General features: G+C 37.9%; 1 protein-coding gene across 1 annotated transcript in view; it reads left to right on the top strand.

Annotated features, from left to right (window-relative positions):
- MACC1 (MET transcriptional regulator MACC1) overlaps nt 1-18002 on the top strand; it is a 32309-nt gene extending 14307 nt beyond the window's left edge. Inside the window, exons 2-5 of the mRNA XM_030483092.1 lie at nt 4641-4755; nt 6971-9009; nt 11317-11505; nt 17598-18002. Of these exons, the coding sequence (XP_030338952.1) occupies nt 4641-4755; nt 6971-9009; nt 11317-11505; nt 17598-17813 (2559 nt within the window). The 3' untranslated portion in view covers nt 17814-18002. The remainder of the gene's footprint in view (nt 1-4640; nt 4756-6970; nt 9010-11316; nt 11506-17597) is intronic.
- The last annotated feature ends 1961 nt before the right edge of the window (nt 18003-19963 follow it).

The raw sequence follows: 19963 nt of genomic DNA, 5'->3' as shown, positions 1-19963 counted from the left end.
AGAACACTGAAAAAGTAGCTACCAAACTTGACAGCTATTTAACAGCAGTGGAAACTAGTAGATACATCAATTGAGAATTCTATTACAGACAAAGTTATAAGTAATAGGGTCATACTAAAGCATTAAGGTTGCTGCCAAGCATTAATAAAGTAATTGTTGAGATCTCTCGAAGGTGAACATTAAAAGCCATTTCTGTCTCTGTTCAAAATGAGATACAGCTGCATCTCCTTGACTGCCTCACATGCACCAGGCTAAGAGAATAAATCGAAGACTTTACCACTTCAACTGAAGGTTTTGTTTGCTATCCTGTACTACCATTAGCTACAGTAATACAGTTCAGCCCTGTACCCATATTGGTAAACTCAGGTCCAACTGCCTCTCACCAAACCCTGAGCTGCAGAAAGCTCTTCCAGGTCACAAGTACCAAGGGACTGTTAAAATATGACCTATTACTGTAATGTTTACCTAAGAAATGTTAATCTGCAGAGAATAGACAGTGTTTTAGATTCGATGGTGATATGTAATGCCTTCTGAAACCATCTCTCTTCTGTGTATTGCTTTTTCTTTAGAATTCTCTCTGTGTAATAGAATTTAAATAATTCAGTATACTCAGTATTTGGTCAGATCAGGTCAGATCACCATATTTAACATTCTGGTGAATATACCTTTTTCCTTTTTTCAGCAATAAACTTGTAAGTCTTACAACCCACCCTATATAACTAGCAAGTTGTTTTTACCTATGACAGCTAAAACCAACCCGGAGGAATGAAGCACATCTCCATCACCTCCTTCTGTTGCTTGTCCTGTCTCTGCAAATGCATAAGCTTCATCCTCTGGACCCATGAATCATTGTGAATAATGGTATGGCTGAGTAGCACTGTCTGTGTAAGGTTCATGTAGGAGACCATGGGGAGGCACTGCCATAGGAGAGCTTTGCTCTTAATACAACCTGCTTTTGAAGAAGGGTTAAGTTTGAATGGAAAGAAAATTGCTAGTGTTTTGCTCTGGGATGCTGATATTTTAAAAACAGAGAGGAATGTGTTCTCTCTCATTTTTGAGGGCAAAAGCAGCAGGGAAGTGTTTGCTTTTGGGCTTTTTTAATCTTCTTCCTTACCACTATTTTAAGCACAGCAGGACATGTTTTCTTTGGTAAGGAGACTGGAAAGAAAAAAAAACAGTGCAGTTGAATTTTCAAAGACCTGGAAGAGATTTCTGGAGGCATGACATGCAGCAAAAATTCCATTTGCAGCAAATCTGTCTCCTGACTTCTGTGAAACTGAACTTTCTACCTGAGACTTTCTTCTTCCTCTAATGCATTTTTCTTCCCCTATAACAGTGCTGTAATGTGCCTGCAGGCAGCACTCTGGGTCCTGAGTCCCTCTCTTTGTGGGTCAAGCAATACAATCCCACCTTGAACAGCAAAGTGCACCTGGCGCACTTTTTTTTGCCCTCGTACATAAAAATGCCATATCTCTCAGCAGTCGCTCAGGTTCACTCCCTGGGCACCTCCACAGCTGATCTCTTTCCAACCTCTTCACTTCTCCATTCCCTGCTCACTTCACGCTGTGAGCTGACATGCTGTCAGTCAAATAATTCTTTGTACCATTAAGCACTTGTCAGTTTACATCTTTCTTACTTGATAGCTACAGCAAATGAAAAGCTTAGGTTCTGATTCTTCCTATACGTAATTCTCAATTTTTTTCAGTAAAAGGGTTTCCCCTTTGCCACTGATCAGTATAGTTTTATATCCCATATGCATTTGTCTCTTTCTTCTGCATGATAGTTCTTCTGGATTTCTGCAGGTAAGTTCCTAATTAATAGGGTTATCCTATCAAAAAATTAATTTGAGGTGCTATTTTATCACAGAATGTGAACCCATGGAAAAGGGGGAGCATTAGATTTTCTTATTTTTCTAGTCTCATACAAAGACGCTAGGGATTTATACATTACCAGCACTTAGGCTGGAACACAGGAGAGGCGGGATGCGACCCTGGTGCCAGATCATGTAACTGTTCAGGAGGCACATTGCCCGGTACTCAATGCTGTGTGTGCAGCTTGTCCCCAGCATTTCCTACATCCCTTAACATGCTGACCAGACATGGTCATCTTTTGCCCAGGACTGATTATATCTCCCGCCTTCTCTTGTCCTTTTCTTGGCTGGCCTGAAAACATGTCTGAATTACAAAGGCTCCCTCATCACACTCACATAAGCTTTTGGGGTGGGGAAGCATGACTTATTTTTGAAAGTGGTTTTCCTTTTCAGTATCCGCCTCTTCTGTCCTTGTGCCAGGCTAGTGGTGAAGGTTTCAAGGAGTTCCCAAAGGGAACTTTAGGAAATGGCTTATTCTATTTGCAGAAATTCTTAGTATTTATAAAACTTCCATATGCAATCTTGTTGTTATGTCTCTGTCAATATACTCCCACTGTGTAAAGAGATTGTTTTTCTTTCTCTTTCTCTCTCCCTCCTCTTTCCCCATGGGTTTCCTATTTTAGCCACTGTACATCTACTTGCACTCTTGTACTCTTTTCTTATCCTTACTTACTGCTTCCCACTTCATACAGCTACTGAAACAATTGTGTGTCTTTTAACTATTTAAAAACCTGTTCTTCTATTCATACGTGAATTGATCAGTAAGTTATCAGTCTGGATTAGTGTTGGCAACAAATACACTAGTATTGTAAAAAGTAGAATTTCTTTTTGTACATTAGGATTTTAGACTATGGATACCTTATGCAGGTGTAATTAAATCTCCTCAATTCCTGAAGCAGATGCCTGAGAGAAAAATCTTGCATGTTTATACAATGCGTTCAGTTTTTCAACATTTTGAGATGCAGCAATAAAGCAAAATTTATTTCCTTTGAAGAAATCTGTACACATTATCAAAGACGCTGTCTTTTATCAGAGACAGAAGGAACAGTGATATTTTTATACAGGTATGGGATGTCAGATCTTGGAACTATGGTGTTGGGCTTAAGGAGGCATTTTAATATCTGGTTTGGTTCAGGTGGGGTATTAATAGCAGAATCCTCAAAGTATCAGTCTTGGAAGCTAGCTTTCACCACTGTCTGAAATCAGGATTTCTAAGGCCAACATCTGACATTTCTGGTAACAGAGAAACCTGAAAGTCCGTACAGCCTTGTGATAGCAGAGTGGCCGGGTGACAGTTGGGCTTAGCCTGACCTCAGCCTTGCATCCTGCCTGAGCACAAACCAGGACCTGGACAGATTGCCATTAGCTGAAGGTAGCTTTTGTGGGAAGAGCAAAAAGTACCAATTTACATTTGCAGTGGAAAAAAAAGATGTCTTAAACCATTGCATTTTGCAATGGAAACAGACTGCTGACTTCCAGTTTCTATTCAGTAATGCTTTGATGTAATGTGTGCTTCCTTTTTCTCGTAACTCACCTACTAAAACTGTAACTGAAAATTCCTTTTTTGTGACAGCCACAGTAAGAGATCTGCTTAGGCTGCAATTGCTGCCGTAGAAGTATCAGGCTGCAATATTTTAGAGTCTTGAACAAAGCTGGCTATTTTATCCCGTGGATGGACCCAAAAAACTTTTGGCTTTTTTACCATTTTTTTTTTTCCCCTTGTTCGTTTGGGGGTTTTCTTTTCAACCATATGTTTAATGCATTTATTGCCCATCAGCATTTATACCCCACTATGTATAGAATCAGTGACAGGATTATGGGAAATACACTAAATGACCTCTTGGTTTATAGCACTAATTTGATAAGCTCTCCTGCACAGAAAGATCTAGAATATTTTATTTCCCCTAGCTTCTGTTTCTGGGACACAGTAGCTTCAGCATGTAGGAGATCCAATGCCCCTTTGAAGACCAGCAACTCATTTTTCTGGGCAGCTGAAAATAGCATGAGGCAATGGTACCTTGTGAGGTTCACCCTTCTATTGCCTGCATCGGAGGGATTCCCCTCCTGCTCTGCCCTTGCAATAGTTTTGCTGTCGACCACCTCTCAACTGCAGCATCGGTTTTACAGCTCTCGTGTGGTTCAGTTGACATGCAAACTACATCAAAACCAAGCAGAACTTCTTGTAGCCAGAACAAGGAAGAGGAGAGACCTGAATGTCCCCTCTTTGGGCTGTTGCTGTGCTGATGTGGGCCCTGAGAAAGGGTGCTTCAAATTATTCATGTACAAACTAAAAAGAAAACCTGACCTGATGTTCTTCCAGGGAAGAGCATAGGAAGAATAATAAAGCAGAAATAATTGGATGTCCTTTATATTAATTGGCAAAGGAAGACACAGATCTAGCTCTGCACCTGTCATGATTCTAGTCAAACTTATCTGAAAACAGATATTAGGATGTTTCTTTTTAAAAAAAGACCTGAATGGAAGTTATTGTGCAATTGGCTCAGTTCCAATTGCAAGATGTTGAATTATGTGGGTTATTGAGCTTCGTTATGGACTGGGGTACCATAGTGTGCAGCAACTGTAGCATCTGGTGTTTTTGCTGCAAATGAGATAGTAAGACTCAGGATTGTGATGCTCTTGGGCAGACCATAACTTCACTTTTTTTCAATTTGTGTCACATCACAGGAGCAAAGCTCAATTATTCTTCAACAGTTTCTCCTTTTTCAAACTGCAAACTTGTTGATATTTTATATGTTTAACTGTTTCCTAGGAGGTAAACACTTCCAGTAGTGGAACAGATTCCCTAACCAGTGGAGAGATTCCACGGAGCAGGTCAGAGGGGACTTTGATTGATGTGGATGACCGGACACCTTCGGCCAGCTACAGTATGTTTCTTCTGGTACTTTCTGTACCAAGGCTCTCCACCCAAAGTCTTCATTTCTGAAAAACTCTGAATATTGTCAAGAGCTATAGCTGTAAACCCCTGTACACTTTTTAAAATTAATTTTTTATTGATTGTGTTTTGCACTATTCCGGCCATTGTAGATGGCCCTGGAGTCAGGACATTTGGGATTGTCACAAGGTCCCCAAGAAGAAACTTGCTGTCATATAAGAGAAGTCATCTGTCCTCTGCCATAGCAAACATGGGTCAGACAGGTTGGCAGGAAGAGCTGGAGTCATTAACCTTGCATGAATAAATGTCAAGGGAATAGAAGAGAGAGTTCTTATCCAAACTACATTAATTTTAGGATTTAAGAACCAGGAAGGCAAGGTAATTTTGGAGATAGGCCAGTTTAAAAACTGCAGTCTCAACAAAGTTGATTTAATCTCCATGCTGTTTTAACCCAAAAGTTAAGAAAACATTTGCCTCCACAAGGTAGGAATTCTCCTAGCTTTTTGTCCAGCAGCAGATAAGAGTAATGGTGAACCTGGCACTTGCTGTGTGAGCTGGGGAGCAGGAATTGCTTCCTCCCTAACCTCCTGCACCCAGTAATGTGTGCTGTTACCTTGGCACAAGAAAAGTGTCCAGCCTAATGACTCAGGCTCTGCCAGAGTTTTCTGCTCGGAATTTTCCTGTAGAAACATACCCTTTAGGATGGGGGAAAAAAACAGATTAAACCCCTCACATTTCTTTTGGGACTAGTTAATTTAATTTTTAATAGCTGATAATAATCTGACTATAATAGCATCACAGCACTAGGAAAGCTTTTGGCCTGCAGAACAAAAGGACTTTTCAACTGGTGCTGAGCAGCCCAGCCCCATCTGGTGACCCTGGCCAAGGCTGGGTGTCTGAGCCAGAGGAGGCTTCCCCTGGGCTCACTCCCCCCTGCAGCTCACCTGGAAGGCTCTCCTCAAGACAATGCTAATGCCTTGCAGATGGGCAGCTGGGAAGCAGGTAAACTCCACTTTGGTTCTTCCAAATCCGGATTTTTCTGGAACTGTGGAAAAAATTAATGGTTTTGGCTTTTTGTCACAATTCATGACAAATGAAATGGAAAAAAAGAAAAAATTGCTAATATTTCACCTTTTTTTTTTTTTTTTGTGGCTGAATGCACTGTCCTTGCAATTGAGCCATGATTAGTTACCTTGCAGATGGAAGGTACTATGGTAAGTGTAATAATGAAGGATATAGATATGCTGAAAGAATAGAAATGTTGAATTAAAATTCTTTACAAGGATGTACAAAGAAGGGATGGATTAACCTCTATATATAGCAATATAATGGAAAACTGAAGTAATAGAAACCCTTAGCACAAAAAGTTGCAGATACTCTATTAGTTGCAAGAAGCATGAGCCTTAATCAACCTATAAACTAGCTTCTGTGAACAGTTTGTAATATAAAATATAAGCACACCTTGCCTTCAGAAAAAGACATTACAGTTCATAGTGAGTATTTTTATTAGAAAGTATATTTAAATATCACTTACACACCCCATTTGTCTATTTAAGTACAATCTCAGAAAAGTTAGTAGCCACAAAAACATTTCTCTCCAAACTTCAAATTGTACAAGACCTCATAAATTATGACAATGAATTCTTTACTGGAAAGCTAGTATAACAAATTCCACACACACCAAGATAAATTGTAAGAGTGCTATTATCAATTAAATGCATGTGCGCTAGCATGAAAAGGAATCCTGAATAATACATGTCTGTACTGTCTACAGTGTTTGAAAAATGAAACAGTAGTTATTCAATCTTTGCAGAGAGTTAGACAAAAAGGAAAGTAATCTGTGGCACTTTGTAAGAGGCCAAAGATTACCGGAATATAAGAATTTAAACCTCACGGGACCTTGGCATACTTGGTGCCAATTAATAGTCATAGGAGTTGATAACAATCAGCGCCTTGCAGAAGATGTTTTACATCCTTCACCACTAATTTGTTAGCCCTCTTTCTATTAGCAAAGATTCTTAATGCTACTTATAGATCAAAATTCATACCCTTTAAAAACATGAAGGAGAAATATATAAATTATCTACATGCATTTTAGGAGGATAAGTTTAGTCACCTGTTAGCTTAACAGACTATCAGTTGGAAATTAATGGAATGTCTCAAGTCTCTGTGCTTTAGAAAATGCCTCTGTTTTTTCTTTGAAACAGGTGTCAGTGAAAGCAAATCGGATTTGGATATTGACTGGTCTGATGTGTTCAGACATACCAATGTTGTTTCCAAGACTAATCCCTTCTGGAACGAACTGTCAGCCTCCAACCCTTTTGTACATGACATAGCTGCTTTAAATAGAAATGAAAATAATAAATACCTTTCAATCTTAAAAGAAAAACCCTATTTATTCTCTAAAGTTTCTAGCAACAGGGATTCTTTGGTTTCCTCAGGTGATGAGCTAGATATTGATTGTCTTCTAAGAAAGACTTCAGCAAGAAGATCTGCACGATCCAAGAGTGTCTCTGACTTCTTGGATATTGTTGATAACCGAAGATTTAATCCTCGCAAGACAACACCTCAAAAACCTATAGCTTCAGACATGACATGGCTTCAAAATGACCGTGAAGCCTACAAGATGGCTTGGTTGAGTCACCGTCAACTCACCCGATCTTGCCTAGATTTAGAAGCCATGAGCCATAGTCCTGGATGGGCACAAACACAAGCTACAGACATCCATGTAGTTTGTAAACTGAATCATGAAGGGGGTTCAGTACAGCTGCCTGACTCAGATATCAACATTCATGTCCCTGTGGGTCACGTATTACCTGGGGAATTCCAAGAAGTTGGTTTAAAGGCTATCCTTAACCCTCCATCATCGTTTAACAATGAGATGTCCAGTACTGTAAGTCCTCTGATAGAACTTACACTGAGCAACCTCAACACAAGGGAAGCCATTTTCCTAGAGGTGAAAGTCGCAGCTAAAGTGAAGAATGATCCACTCAGCCAAGTTATGAGTGACATTGTGTGTTTTTTCAGTCTCAATAAAGAGGGGCCTTTTAAGAAGCTAGAGAATTGCTACACTTATCAAGATACCATACAAGTGAAGCTAACGGACCTAAGTTATGTGATGTATGCAGTGATGGCTGTACAAGCAAACAAAATCCAGCCTCCAGCAACTAATGTCTGGGACTATGTTCATAGAACAGTCTCAGTTGGAATTTATGGTCCCAAACATATTCATCCATCTTTTACAGCAGTTTTTACAGTCTTCGGTCATAACTACATTCCAGGAAAACTCACAATTTGTGATATAAAAAAAGGAGGGAAAAACATGCCTCCCGTTGTGTTTCAGCTGTGGGGAAAACATACATTTCTGCTTGAAAAGCCACAAGATCTAAACATTTCTTTGGTATCCTGTGATCCAGATTTTGAAGTGAAGATGGAAGACCAAAGCAAAAATATTAAAGAGGAAGAGCTGAAAACTGGCGAAATGGTCCGCCAACAATTCCTGTTTTCCATGCTTGGATGTAAGGAGATGCATTTCTTTGTTTTCCTTGTTCAGATTAAAGTCTCAAAAAGTAGCCAAGTAACACAGTTCCATGTTACAACTCCTGATCCAGCTCCAAAATTAAGTGGAATTATCAACAGGCCAAAGCGCTTACAAAACTGCAAAGAAATCAAGTCTGAGCCTTGGCTTTTAATACCAACAGTTAAATACCCAAAGTTTCAAGATAAAGCTTTGAGTGTTAAGACTTACGGAGTGGCCTTGAAAACTGTGTTACGTCAAAATAAGATTGACTATTTGCTAGAATATTTTAAAGGGGACACAATAGCACTTCTTGGTGAAGATAAAGTAAAAGCCATCGGACAAACTAAAATAAAAGAGTGGTATGTAGGAGTTCTCAGAAAAAAGATTGGTCTTGTACATTGCAAAAACATAAAAGTGATTTCCAAAGAACAAGCTATGGACACTGCCGATAGTGAGATAACAACCAGGAATCTAGTTGAACAAATTGCATTGCCATTCAAAAAATTGACTTACATTTACTCGGTAGTTCTGTCTACAGTATCAGAGAGTCTTTATGACTGGAGAGCTTTGGCTGAGGTGCTGGGATATTCACATATGTCTTTGGATGATTTTAATGAGGCACATGCTGATAAAGAATCAGAGAGAGTTGCACATGTTGTGAAGAGGATGAAGGAAGACTGCCATGCTAACAAAAAAAAAAGACTATTTCTTTATGAGCTCATTGTTGTAAGTATTGCACGAATTAGTGGTTGCTGGGAATATATTACAAAGAAACTACTCAATAAAAGTGTGTGAACAAGAAAACATGGTCCTACACCCTTGTGGGAATCTTTACAGGCCTGAATGTATTACTAGAAGTTGTAGACACCTATAGATGGAAAATACATCCAGACTGTCATGAAGAATAATATTTTGATGAATTAACTCTAAACAGTGTGCTGTAAATGTTCCAGGAGCCTTGCTCATTTAGTAAGTTGACTGAGTTGACATTTTTTGGGTTTTTTTAAATAGCCATGATTGAAATAGGTTTGTTATGGAAGTCATCATGGTAAATTCCTTCCCTGAGCAATTCACATTCCCATTGTGAAGTTTTTAGTAACCTTATAGTGTGGAAATGCCACTATTTATATACATTTGTGTACCATAAGTTGCATGTGTAAATTATCTTCATATATTTAAAGCAAGGAAATCTTGACCCACGTGTTAAAACCAAGATTTTCTATCCACACATGACAACTTTATAGTCAATGTTGTAGCAACCTAAGGACAATATTGCAAGTATTTCAGTACATATTTTCATGGGCCTCATTTGTAAGCCACTGAGCAACTTCTATGTGATTCAGAACTGTTACATGTGAATCAAAAGTGGTTTTATTCTAAATGCTTTCAGGTAATAGGTTGCATTGTTAACCATCTTAATTTACTTATGGATCTGTATGTAAATTAATCTGGAATTAATGATTACTCAATACTGTCCTTGGCTCTGACTGAAAAGTCTACCAGCCTATATAGCAACAGAAGAGAATAAAATTTCTGATATGAAACTAAAGTAGTATAAAAATGTGTGTTTAAAATTCACACTGTAGCCTTTCATCTAGAGCCTTTTGACTGTCCTGAATTGTAAATCTTAACAGGACTTACTTCTCATAACTAGACTATCCCCTTTGAACTGCTGAAAGCAATTTCAGCAGGAATCAGAATATTTTGGTAGCAGTGGCCACTTACAACTCTTAAGACTGCATTAAACTGTGTGGAATAAAACTGTAAGTATGAAGTGCTGTTTAATCTGCCATGCCTCTGTACAAAAAGGGGAGGGGGGAGTTAAAGGTGAAAATGGTCCAGACTTTTAATTGAATACAGTGAAACAGAGTTCATTACAGAAAAGGCAAAAGTGGGGAATAAACAGATTAATAAGGTGTCCTGTTTTGTTAAAATATATATGATTTTGAAGTGCCAATGCAGGTTCCTGTCTTTATAAAGCTAGACTTAAAACTAGATATTATCCATGTTACTTTTGGGTAGAATTTACTGGTCATTTCTTTCAATTAATCTCCTATTATTACATTTTATAGGGTTCTTGATTATTAGGGCAAAGACCAACTGAACAACTTTGTGTCCACTTTGCCAAAGTGTAGAGGGATTTGGCCCTGTACACTGTAGTCTGCTTCTCGCTACTGTGCGTAACAAAGTTCTACTGCTTGCAATGAGGATTTTTATGGAAAAATGTTTTACAATTAAATCACACAAATGTCTGATTTCTTCAGAAATGCTTGATGTTTTATGAAAAATCAGTATATTAAAAAATCAAGAAAAAATTCTTGACTTGATCTTTCACTGAAAAAGTCAACATTTTCAGTGGAATATTTTACCGTTAATTTGAAGAGAAGAAAAAAAACCCCACCACCTATTTTTCTCCTTATCTCTTATCCAAACTAATAAAGAAAGGAGAATGCAACATATCTGCATTTCAAGGTTTCACTCCTGGAATGCTTTTAATTTGTTTATTATTAAATTCTCATTTGGCATGGGGGAGGGAAGAGTTTGATGCTTGCATTTCTGCTTAATGGTCTGCAAATTATCAGCTCTATGGAAGATGTAATTCAAAAAGTGCTGGCCAACGTAATCAATAATTTTCCATAAAAACAGTAGACAAAGGACCACACCTTAGTGTAATAGTGCTCTAACTTAATTTGTAAGTTTCATGTCATGCTTTTAAAAGCTAATTTTGATGTCCCAGATATTTTTGTTGGAGAAGCATATTCTTCTTTCAAGCTTGGCAGGATCCATTTGACACTGGAATGATGCAGCAGCTGAATGCCAGCTGAATTTTTTTTTCAGTTTGTGGGCAGTTTTCCTATGAAACTGTTGGCAACACCTTTTTGTAGGAAAAATAGTTACATATTTTTAAGAACACAAAATTAACAAAAAGCCCTCCTGTCTACTTAGAAATGCAGAATAGTGGTATTAAAACAAATTATAATGTTCTTTTTGTAATTACTGGTGAAGAAAAACTAAAGAAAACTATTGTTTCAGGCACTTTTGAAAATAGATTGCCAGGGATTAGTGGCACGTCTTACCCAGGACACCATCATTTTGACTTCAGCTGTCAAGCTTGGCAAATACTGGCGGGAGCTTGCAGAGAAGTTAGCCCGACTCACAAAGCATCAAATCGAGGCTTACGAAGTACCCCACCAAGGGAAACATGGAGCAGTAGCTCTGGAGGTAAGGCTCACGTGCAATGGTGTGTGCACACTTTCTCCACTGAACAAACACAGCCAGAGATCTTTCTTCTTCCTTACTTTGTGCACTTCTTTCTTTTTGCAGTTTGGCCTCCTCATTTAATTTTAAAGTCCTTTAATATGAGGAATTCTCACCAACTTTTGCTTGTAATTGTCTAAATATTCCTTTGCAGCCAGTTGTTCAGTGTTATTGTGCCAAATAAATTGGCTGTAGAGATCCTGGTCTCTGTCTTGAGTTTCAGCTTTTTATTCCCTAACCAAGGGCCAGTTTCAGTCCCTTCTTACTGTCCTGTTCACTTGTTAATCTTACTCACTCCTCTGTTGTCATTTCAGACTCAATAAGGAAGACCATCCAGTCCTTTCAGGAGCTACTTCAAGTCACCCTTAGTACAGCTTTTGCTCTTTCCCCTGAAAGGAAGCTTACCTCTACCATTAACACTTTTCTGTGCCTGTGTCATATTTGCCATCATTTAGCTTGAGCAGCATGACAAAAGGTTGGACTCTGTTACACTAATTCCACTTCTGTCCTATTATATAGACATGGAAAATCCATGTTTTAATTTCATAGTTTGTCAGGCAGATCATGCTATTTATTCTCCTTTGTAAAGCACTCTGCTTATACAGAAGTATGAGTTCTAAATAAAAGTTGAGCTGTCCTCGCAGAGGTATTTTAGTGCATGCACATTGAAGCAGCAATCTAGGTGCCTAATTATATATATATCTAGTGCCGTTTGAGGTGCTCAGAGGTACCCATGGCATCCATGCAATGTCAGATATGTCACAAGAGAGAGTGGGCCCTTGTCCACACCTCTGAGCTGAGGCCCAGCCTGGGCTCCTGGCACACATTTCTCTGGGCAACCAAGTTTCTTCCAGCATTTCTCTAACACCAAAGCTTCCAATAGATCCATTGTTTCCAATGGAGTTATGTGCCAGTGACTTCTAGGTCCCAGACTGGGTATTACCCTGAACATCCTCTTCTGTAAGAGTTGCTGAATGATGCTCAAGCTGACCTTTCTGCCTCAAGTGCTACATTCAGGCTCAACTGTCCCTCTGCCTATACTATCATTCCCTGATTATTGCAGGTAATACACATGATCCAGCCTGAATTCCTTCTCTCTCACCTCTCCATTCCAAAGAAATCACTATTTCCCATTCACAGGTTCACAACTACTCAAGATAGATAGATTTTTTTTTTTTTCCTCTTTTTTTCCCTGTAGCTGATTCTTCCTTTTTCCTGCCAAACATATCCTCCTTTCCACAGTCTAAATCCAGTGAGTCTCTCATCTCATTTTTATCTGCCTGGTGATACCTGTCAAGATATTTCTGCTCTAATTGTGAACCATCACCCTTTATTCCCTTTGAATGCTCTGCCCTTCCTTCCCAGTCAATATCTGACCAAAATTCCATACGATAACTTACAAGGTTTGTTCACTTTTCTGCAAAATTATATCTCCATCATTGCACATGTTTGCAAACAGTGCCTCCTCCTTTGATCTTACTTTTCTTTCAGCTATTTTGTCTATTTATTTATTTATTTATTTTAGTTATTCTGGGTGTATTGCTTGCGTCTGGATGTACCCTTTTCCTTACACTTTTTGTTTTCTCATGAAACTCTCAGGTCTACCAATCCCTAGTTTGCTGCTCTCTTTTACTGAAAAAAAAAATCACCCTGTTTTTGCACTAAAATCAAACAGAATGTGAATGCTTCTCATTTCCATTATGTTGGTTTGTTCTGTTGCTTTTTCTTTTTTTACTGTTATGCAGTGCCTTGTCTAACTTCTTAGAATTTTGTTGTACTTACTAAGCTTTCTGTGTTTGTCTGACAAAACTCCAGCTTTCTACAGAAGGAATTATAGACCTGAAAGATGTGTGGCTCTACTGGTCTCCATGGTATTTGGAAATGTTTTCTCCTTTGCTAACAGACAGTGGAACTAAAACAATCTTAAAACACTTTTTCCAGTGCCATACCTATTTATTTTTTTTATATATAGGCATATATAAAAAAAAATATTAAAAATATGTATATTTTCTTTGTTTTAAATGGGTCTCTACTTCCATGAAGCCTATCTTCTGCCTCATACACCCTATTAATTTATTTTCAAGAGTGTTTTGCATTATTTTAGTAATAAAACACCTACAAAATTCTCTGCCTTTCAATGACAGTGGCTGCTGCCAGAATACAGAATAGTTGAATTATCATAAAACCCCCAGTAATACAGTATATTCCATTTTTTAAGAGTACATTCAACAAGCAATGAAAGATCAGAATTTTGCTTTATTTTTATGTCATTTCTCAAGGCTTAGGATGGGTCCTTGGGAAATTTCTTGGTTTTGTGTGAGTTTTGTAATAGCGTTTGTCCACACAGGTGTGAGTTCCAACCACATCAGGTTTCTAGCACCGGTATCTCATGTGAATACTCAGCTTCCTTTAAATCTAACCTTAAATTTCAGTACTTTCTACTGAATTTCAGTGCTTCCTTCAGACCTCTGAACTTCTCAATGCTCTGGTTAATTGAACTTCTACATACAGAAACAATGGTCTGTTTATAAAGCTTTGTGTATGTTGTTCAGCAGAGATGCAAAACGAAAATAGCTAATGCAGTGTAAATTCCTACCTGTGCGGAGATGCTCCCAGCATTGTTACAAGGTTAGCATTAGTATCACTAATTTCAAGATGATTGCTGATCATCACTTTTACTTAACAGGTGTAAAAGAACCCTGATTAAAACAACCTTTTCCCAGCCTGGAATTTTCTAATGGAAAAACTTTCTCATTGATAGTAGTCGTTGGTGTGAAAACAGGAAACCGAGCAAAGATTGGGGTGTAATAAGTTTTCATTAATTATTGTGGAGTATCTGAAAGCATTAATTAATTTATTACCTACCAAGGGCTGTTTATCATCAAGAGGATTGATTGGTTGAAAAATGTTTCTGCTTTTAGACTTAATATATTTTTTTAGTGGGAGAAATCTTCTCCCAGATGGTCACAGAGGCAACCTGAAGTACATACAATTGGTACCTAGATTTTGAAGTGCTTTTCATCAGTAAATTCCAAATCACTTTACAGAGGATGTAGGTATTATTACCTACTCATCAGAGGCAGTGGGAGCAGAAGGAAAACTCATGCACACAGCTGAGTTGCATGATGAGACATGCCCACAATTCTGCAGTGATTTAATATTTTGCCTGAAAAATCTGCTTTGATATAATTCAGGAATGTCAATGCAATTCAGTTCACCCATTTCATGAGAGTATGTGGGTGTAGAGAAGGATCATAGAAGCCTTGTTTGCAACATTAGCTCAGTGCGGTGAGTGTGTAAATTATTGCTGAGTTAATCATGCTTCACTGATGACCAGTTCATAAAATTTTTGATTCCCTCTTTCTTATAATTTTATTTTCTTTTATTCAAAAAAAAAAAAAAAAAAAAAAAAAAAAGTTGTGACAGAGTAGAAGAAACCAGCATTTGTATTTTACATATATTTCAGCCAATTGTCCACTTGCAGTGTCAGACTAACCTTTAGCATAAGTCAAAGCATAGCATCATTTCATACTCACTGTCTTTCACATTCTAATGAAGACAGAACATTGCATTCCAATTCTTCAAATATCTTGGCCTAGCAGGAATATAAGGAAACGAAGCAAGAGATAGAGAAAAGGCATAGCCAGCAGTGGAATATCAGGAAATCCCAGCTTCTTTTGTTGGCTGCGTTGGTTATCAAGATGAAAATAAGACTACAGAAACTTTCTGGCCTCAGCATAAATGCAACCATGGTGAACTGGTTTAGTTCATTAAAATATGCTGTAATATCTAGTATTTACCGTAGTACATAAAAACCTTCTTTTTCAAAATAGACTGTTTAATAAAAGGAAAGAATTCATCACTCTCCTTCCCATCTACCACCAAATTACTTTTCTTTCCTCCTTTTGTAACCTTATGGTTACAACTTAAGCTAGACTTGCTTAAAGTGAGAACTAGGCACCATTAATTTTGGGTAAATGATAATACCTTTTCCTCCTCTAGACCTAAATGAGAAACTTCACTGAAAGCACTTTTTTATGGCTTAAACTGAAGAAAGAAGCCAGACGAATCAGACTGTGAGACATGCTACTGGGGATATGAGTTCTTCCGTTTGGGGATAGGGGAGAAAGGCAGCAGAACCTGAGGGAGATGTTTATAGAAACTCATCAGTATGTTGTGAGTTCTTGGCCCAAATGTGGAGAAAATCTCAGAACTATGAGTAAAGAAAGAAGAAATCCTTCTGCTACTCAGTTCCACAAAGGTTGAGGTAAATAAAGCTTATATCAAGGAAGTAGAGCTTTATGATTTTTATTATTTGTAAATTAATAGGATTATATTGAGGAAATAATCAGTTTCCTCCTGAATTATCTTTCAGAACCATGAAAACTGTTTTTCTATTAAAAAAGAATAAGATGTTAAAAAAAAGTATGGACTTCCTGATCACTTGTGTGTGTATATATACAAATAAATGTGCACACATCAGTCTGTATGCTTTTATTACAATGCATGAGTGTGTTTCTGCTAAAAAAGCAAATGCCAGAGCCTTCTGAGAAAGTTTTTGTGGCTTTTTGTATGTATCATCCCTGCAATTCTTAACTCAATTGCTGTTTGCAAAACCTTTATTGCTGATGAGGACTGGGAAACTAGAAAGTGTTTCCAAGCTAAATTTGGAAAAGCAGCATCTGGGAAAACAGTCTTTTTGTTTGTAAAATGAACAGACCTACTCTGGACATCAGCACTTTGAAAGATGTAAATCCCACTAAGTATTTGAATCATGCTGTCACAACTTAATTAATGTCACTAGACCAATGACAAATTACACCTGTTAAGGATCTGCTCCATATTTGTTTAGCATGAAATAAACATACTGTAGTTTGAAATAAGGACTACTGGTAGCCTACCTTTTAATTTCTTTTGTTTCTTGCAGGACACTTTTTAAATTGTATGTCCTGATTTTAAAAGATTAATCATAAAAACTTTTGACTCTCACTTGTATGTGCCACATGATGGCATTCACTGACACTGAGGTCAGACTGACAGGCCTGTAGTTTCCTGAACCCTCCTTTTGGCTGTTCTTTTAGATGGGTGTCGCATTTTCTAACCTCCAGTCAACTGGGACCTCCCAGTTAGCCAGGACTGCTGATAAATGATGAGAAGTGGCTTAGGGAGCCCTTGTGACAGCTCCTTCAGTACCCTTAGGTAGATCCTGTCTGGCCCCCTGTGTGTGTCGAAGTGGTGTAGCAGGTTGCTAATCATTTCCCCTTGGATTGCAGGGGCTTCATTCAGCTCCCCATCCCTGTCTTCCATCTCAGAGAGCTGGATATCCTGAGAACAACAGGTCTTACTATTAAAGACTGAGGCAAAGCAAGCATTAAGTACCTCATCCTTTTCCTCAACCTTGTGACTATGTTACCCCCAACATCCAATAAAGTATGGAGGTTCTCCTTAGCTCTACATTTGTTGCCCGTGTATTTCTAAAACATTTTTTTATTGTCTTTTATGTCAGTAGTCAGATAAAGTTCTAGTTGGGCTTTGGCCCAACTTCCAGCTGCTGTAACCAGAAAACCTTTTTGTAAAGGTAAGAAGCAAGTTTAAAAGTTCCAGGCTAAGTAGAGGGACAGCAGGATGTTGATTAGTGAGACAAAGGGAGGCATTAACCATCAAAAGCACAGCCAGACTCCAAAAGGGAAACTGCTGCTGGGTGTGCATTGCGAAAATGTCCTAGGGGTTTTCTTTCTATCCCTGTTCTTTGAATTATACTTTCAGACAGGGATATATTTTGATTTAGTGATAATCATCTGAATCAAGAATTTCTCTTTCTTTACCCCTCTAAGAATTTGAGAGTTTCATAGAAATGAAGTATATAAGGTTACTGGAGTTTTTATATCATCATGCCTTTTACGATAAAGTATTTCAGTGTGGCTAGGGATCAAACACCTGTTTTCTTTTTTCTTTTCTATGATTTTTCTACCATTGGAAAGATTTAGCTGGTTTTTTTTCTCAATAATTCAATTTCTGCAACTTAGCCTTTTCATTTTTTCCCCTTTTATTTTCAGATGATGTGGAAACCTGCATATGACTTTCTCTACACGTGGGCTGCCCATTATGGAGACAGTTACAGGGATGTCTTACAAGACCTGCAATCAGCCTTGGATAAAATGAAAAACCCAGTAACAAAACATTGGCGAGAGTTAACTGGAACATTGATTCTTGTGAACTGCATGGAGGTGTTAAGGGCAAGTGCTTTCTCCAAAATGGAGGAAAAAGAATAGACTACCAGGATATGTTTTGGGAAATTCTTTTGGGAAACTATACTACTGATATCTGTGTTTCAGTGGTGCTTGCAAAGCACAACAGAATGCAGCTTGCTTTGCCTGAGCTTATGTTGGATCGAGCCCCACAGTTCTCAGATATAGATCACCAAAGCTTTCTACTGAGTAAATAAGAGGAGGGGATTAAACTAAATGTCAAGAAAATTGACATGAGTTCTACAGGATAGTTTCTACAAGAAGGTATTTCTGATTGCACTGACTTCTATGTGGAGATCTCTTTCAAATACATAACTACGCATGGATGAGTTCAGCCTGTTTACATAGGTTTACATTGTTTTCAGTGAAGTATTAAAATCTAAACATTTAATGCATTATTTTAGTTAGTGCCCAAACCCCTCAACTCTATGTCAATGGGTGCAGGTTAGCCTAGAAAAAACTTTAGGATTCTTTTGCACTCAACTGGGACAGAATTAATCTGATCTTTCTCACAAAACAGGGATTCAACAGTTATTTGCACCTGGAAATATTTGCTCAGTCCTCCCAAAACAGCTTTTTTGCAGACTGGAAGAGAGACAGGTAATTTAGTTGTCAAAGGTGACTTGATTTGTTTGGTTTGCTGATGTAACTTAAGAGGGTTTGTGTCTTTTTATTTATGGATTTATTTATTTTAATTCCAGCAAATCTGTCTAGGTTTGGCTGAGCAGAAATTCAAGAAGCCTTCTTGGTGTACACTGCCCACTCCTCTCATCATTTGCTTATTCCTACTCTGCTATTAAATAGGTAAATAAGGAAGTGTGGTTTTGTATGTACAAGGGCTGTAGACAGCTCATACCCACTTCTGTTTACCATTTCCTTCTACATTACTCTATGAAGAATGTGGATGATGGCTATTATTTTGTCAAAAATAGTTAACAATGGGGTGCTTTTTAGACTCATTTATTTATGTAGAAATTAATTATCATTAGTCATATGTTCTAAAAGGAATCCTGCTTAGATGCTATCAATAAAAATCCTGCAATTACTGAGTAGCTTATTATAAACACAGAAAATACAGGCTGAATAATAGCTTCAGGCTAAACAACTTTATTTAATTTTTTTAACGTAAGATGTTACATATATTTTTAGTTAAGTGGTAGATCTAAGAGGTTAAAGCTATTTTGAGCACCTTTAATCAACATTGGTTGAAAAACATCAGCAAATACTCATGACAACCAGCTGAAATGAAAATTGGCATTCTGACATCACTTGCAGTTGACAAGACAAAGACAAATTCTTTCAGGAGTACCACAGAATAGTAGCATTTCAGTCCAGAACCTGTGCTTTCACTGTTATCTCAGTTGATCTCTACTAAGATGGGAGGTTTTGTGACTCTAAAACAAAACAGTACACTTAAACGTTTCTCTTACTCTCTCCTTTCCTCAAACCTGCTTTCTTTTCTGCTTTCACTAAGCTTTCCCAAAGCATGCATAACTCAGGAAGGAGGCTGAGGAAAGAGCACTTGCTCCAGTAATAGGAAAGTTCGCTCACCAGAAGAGCCTTTAGCATCAGGGAATGACTCAATTAGTGGACTTGCTCCTGATTTGCAACAGAATAATTGTTTTTGTTGATCAAGAAAAGGTAGGAAAAAAAGGAGTCAGATTATCAAAGCTCCCTATTGTTTCAGCTGCTAGCACCTATTTTATATTTTGCCTCATGCAGTTTTAAAAAGAGCTGCAGAGAAAATATAAAATAACTTTCTCTTGTTATCTGTACTTCAGTGCAGAAACCAGCTGTTTATTCCTTCTTGCAGGTAGTGAAGCCCCCTAAAGGAGAGAAAGTATCTGTTGTCTTTCTTTTTTGTGCTGCTGAGTGAGGTAAACGTGTGTACTGGTTCCTTTTAAAATAGGCTTCTTTAAAGGTAAAATGATAAATTTAAAGGTAAAATTTTAAGTATTAAAAATAGACATTAAAATAATACTTACAATGTACTACTGCATACTCCCAGGGAAATTTTTTGTAGGTTCCCCAGGCTGCTGCTGCTGCTGCTTTCACCTTAGACCCTGCTCAGAGCAGAGACTGTGAAACCTGAACAGGATTTTGCAGTAGCACAACAAGTCACACACCATCTCCCTCTTAAAACTGCTCCCTAACTACTGAAATATCAAAGGAGA

Source organism: Strigops habroptila, chromosome 1, assembly GCF_004027225.2.
Source record: "Strigops habroptila isolate Jane chromosome 1, bStrHab1.2.pri, whole genome shotgun sequence".
Taxonomy (NCBI): domain Eukaryota; kingdom Metazoa; phylum Chordata; class Aves; order Psittaciformes; family Psittacidae; genus Strigops; species Strigops habroptila.
Note: the sequence above shows the minus strand (reverse complement) of the source record. Positions and strands in the feature narration are given on the sequence as shown.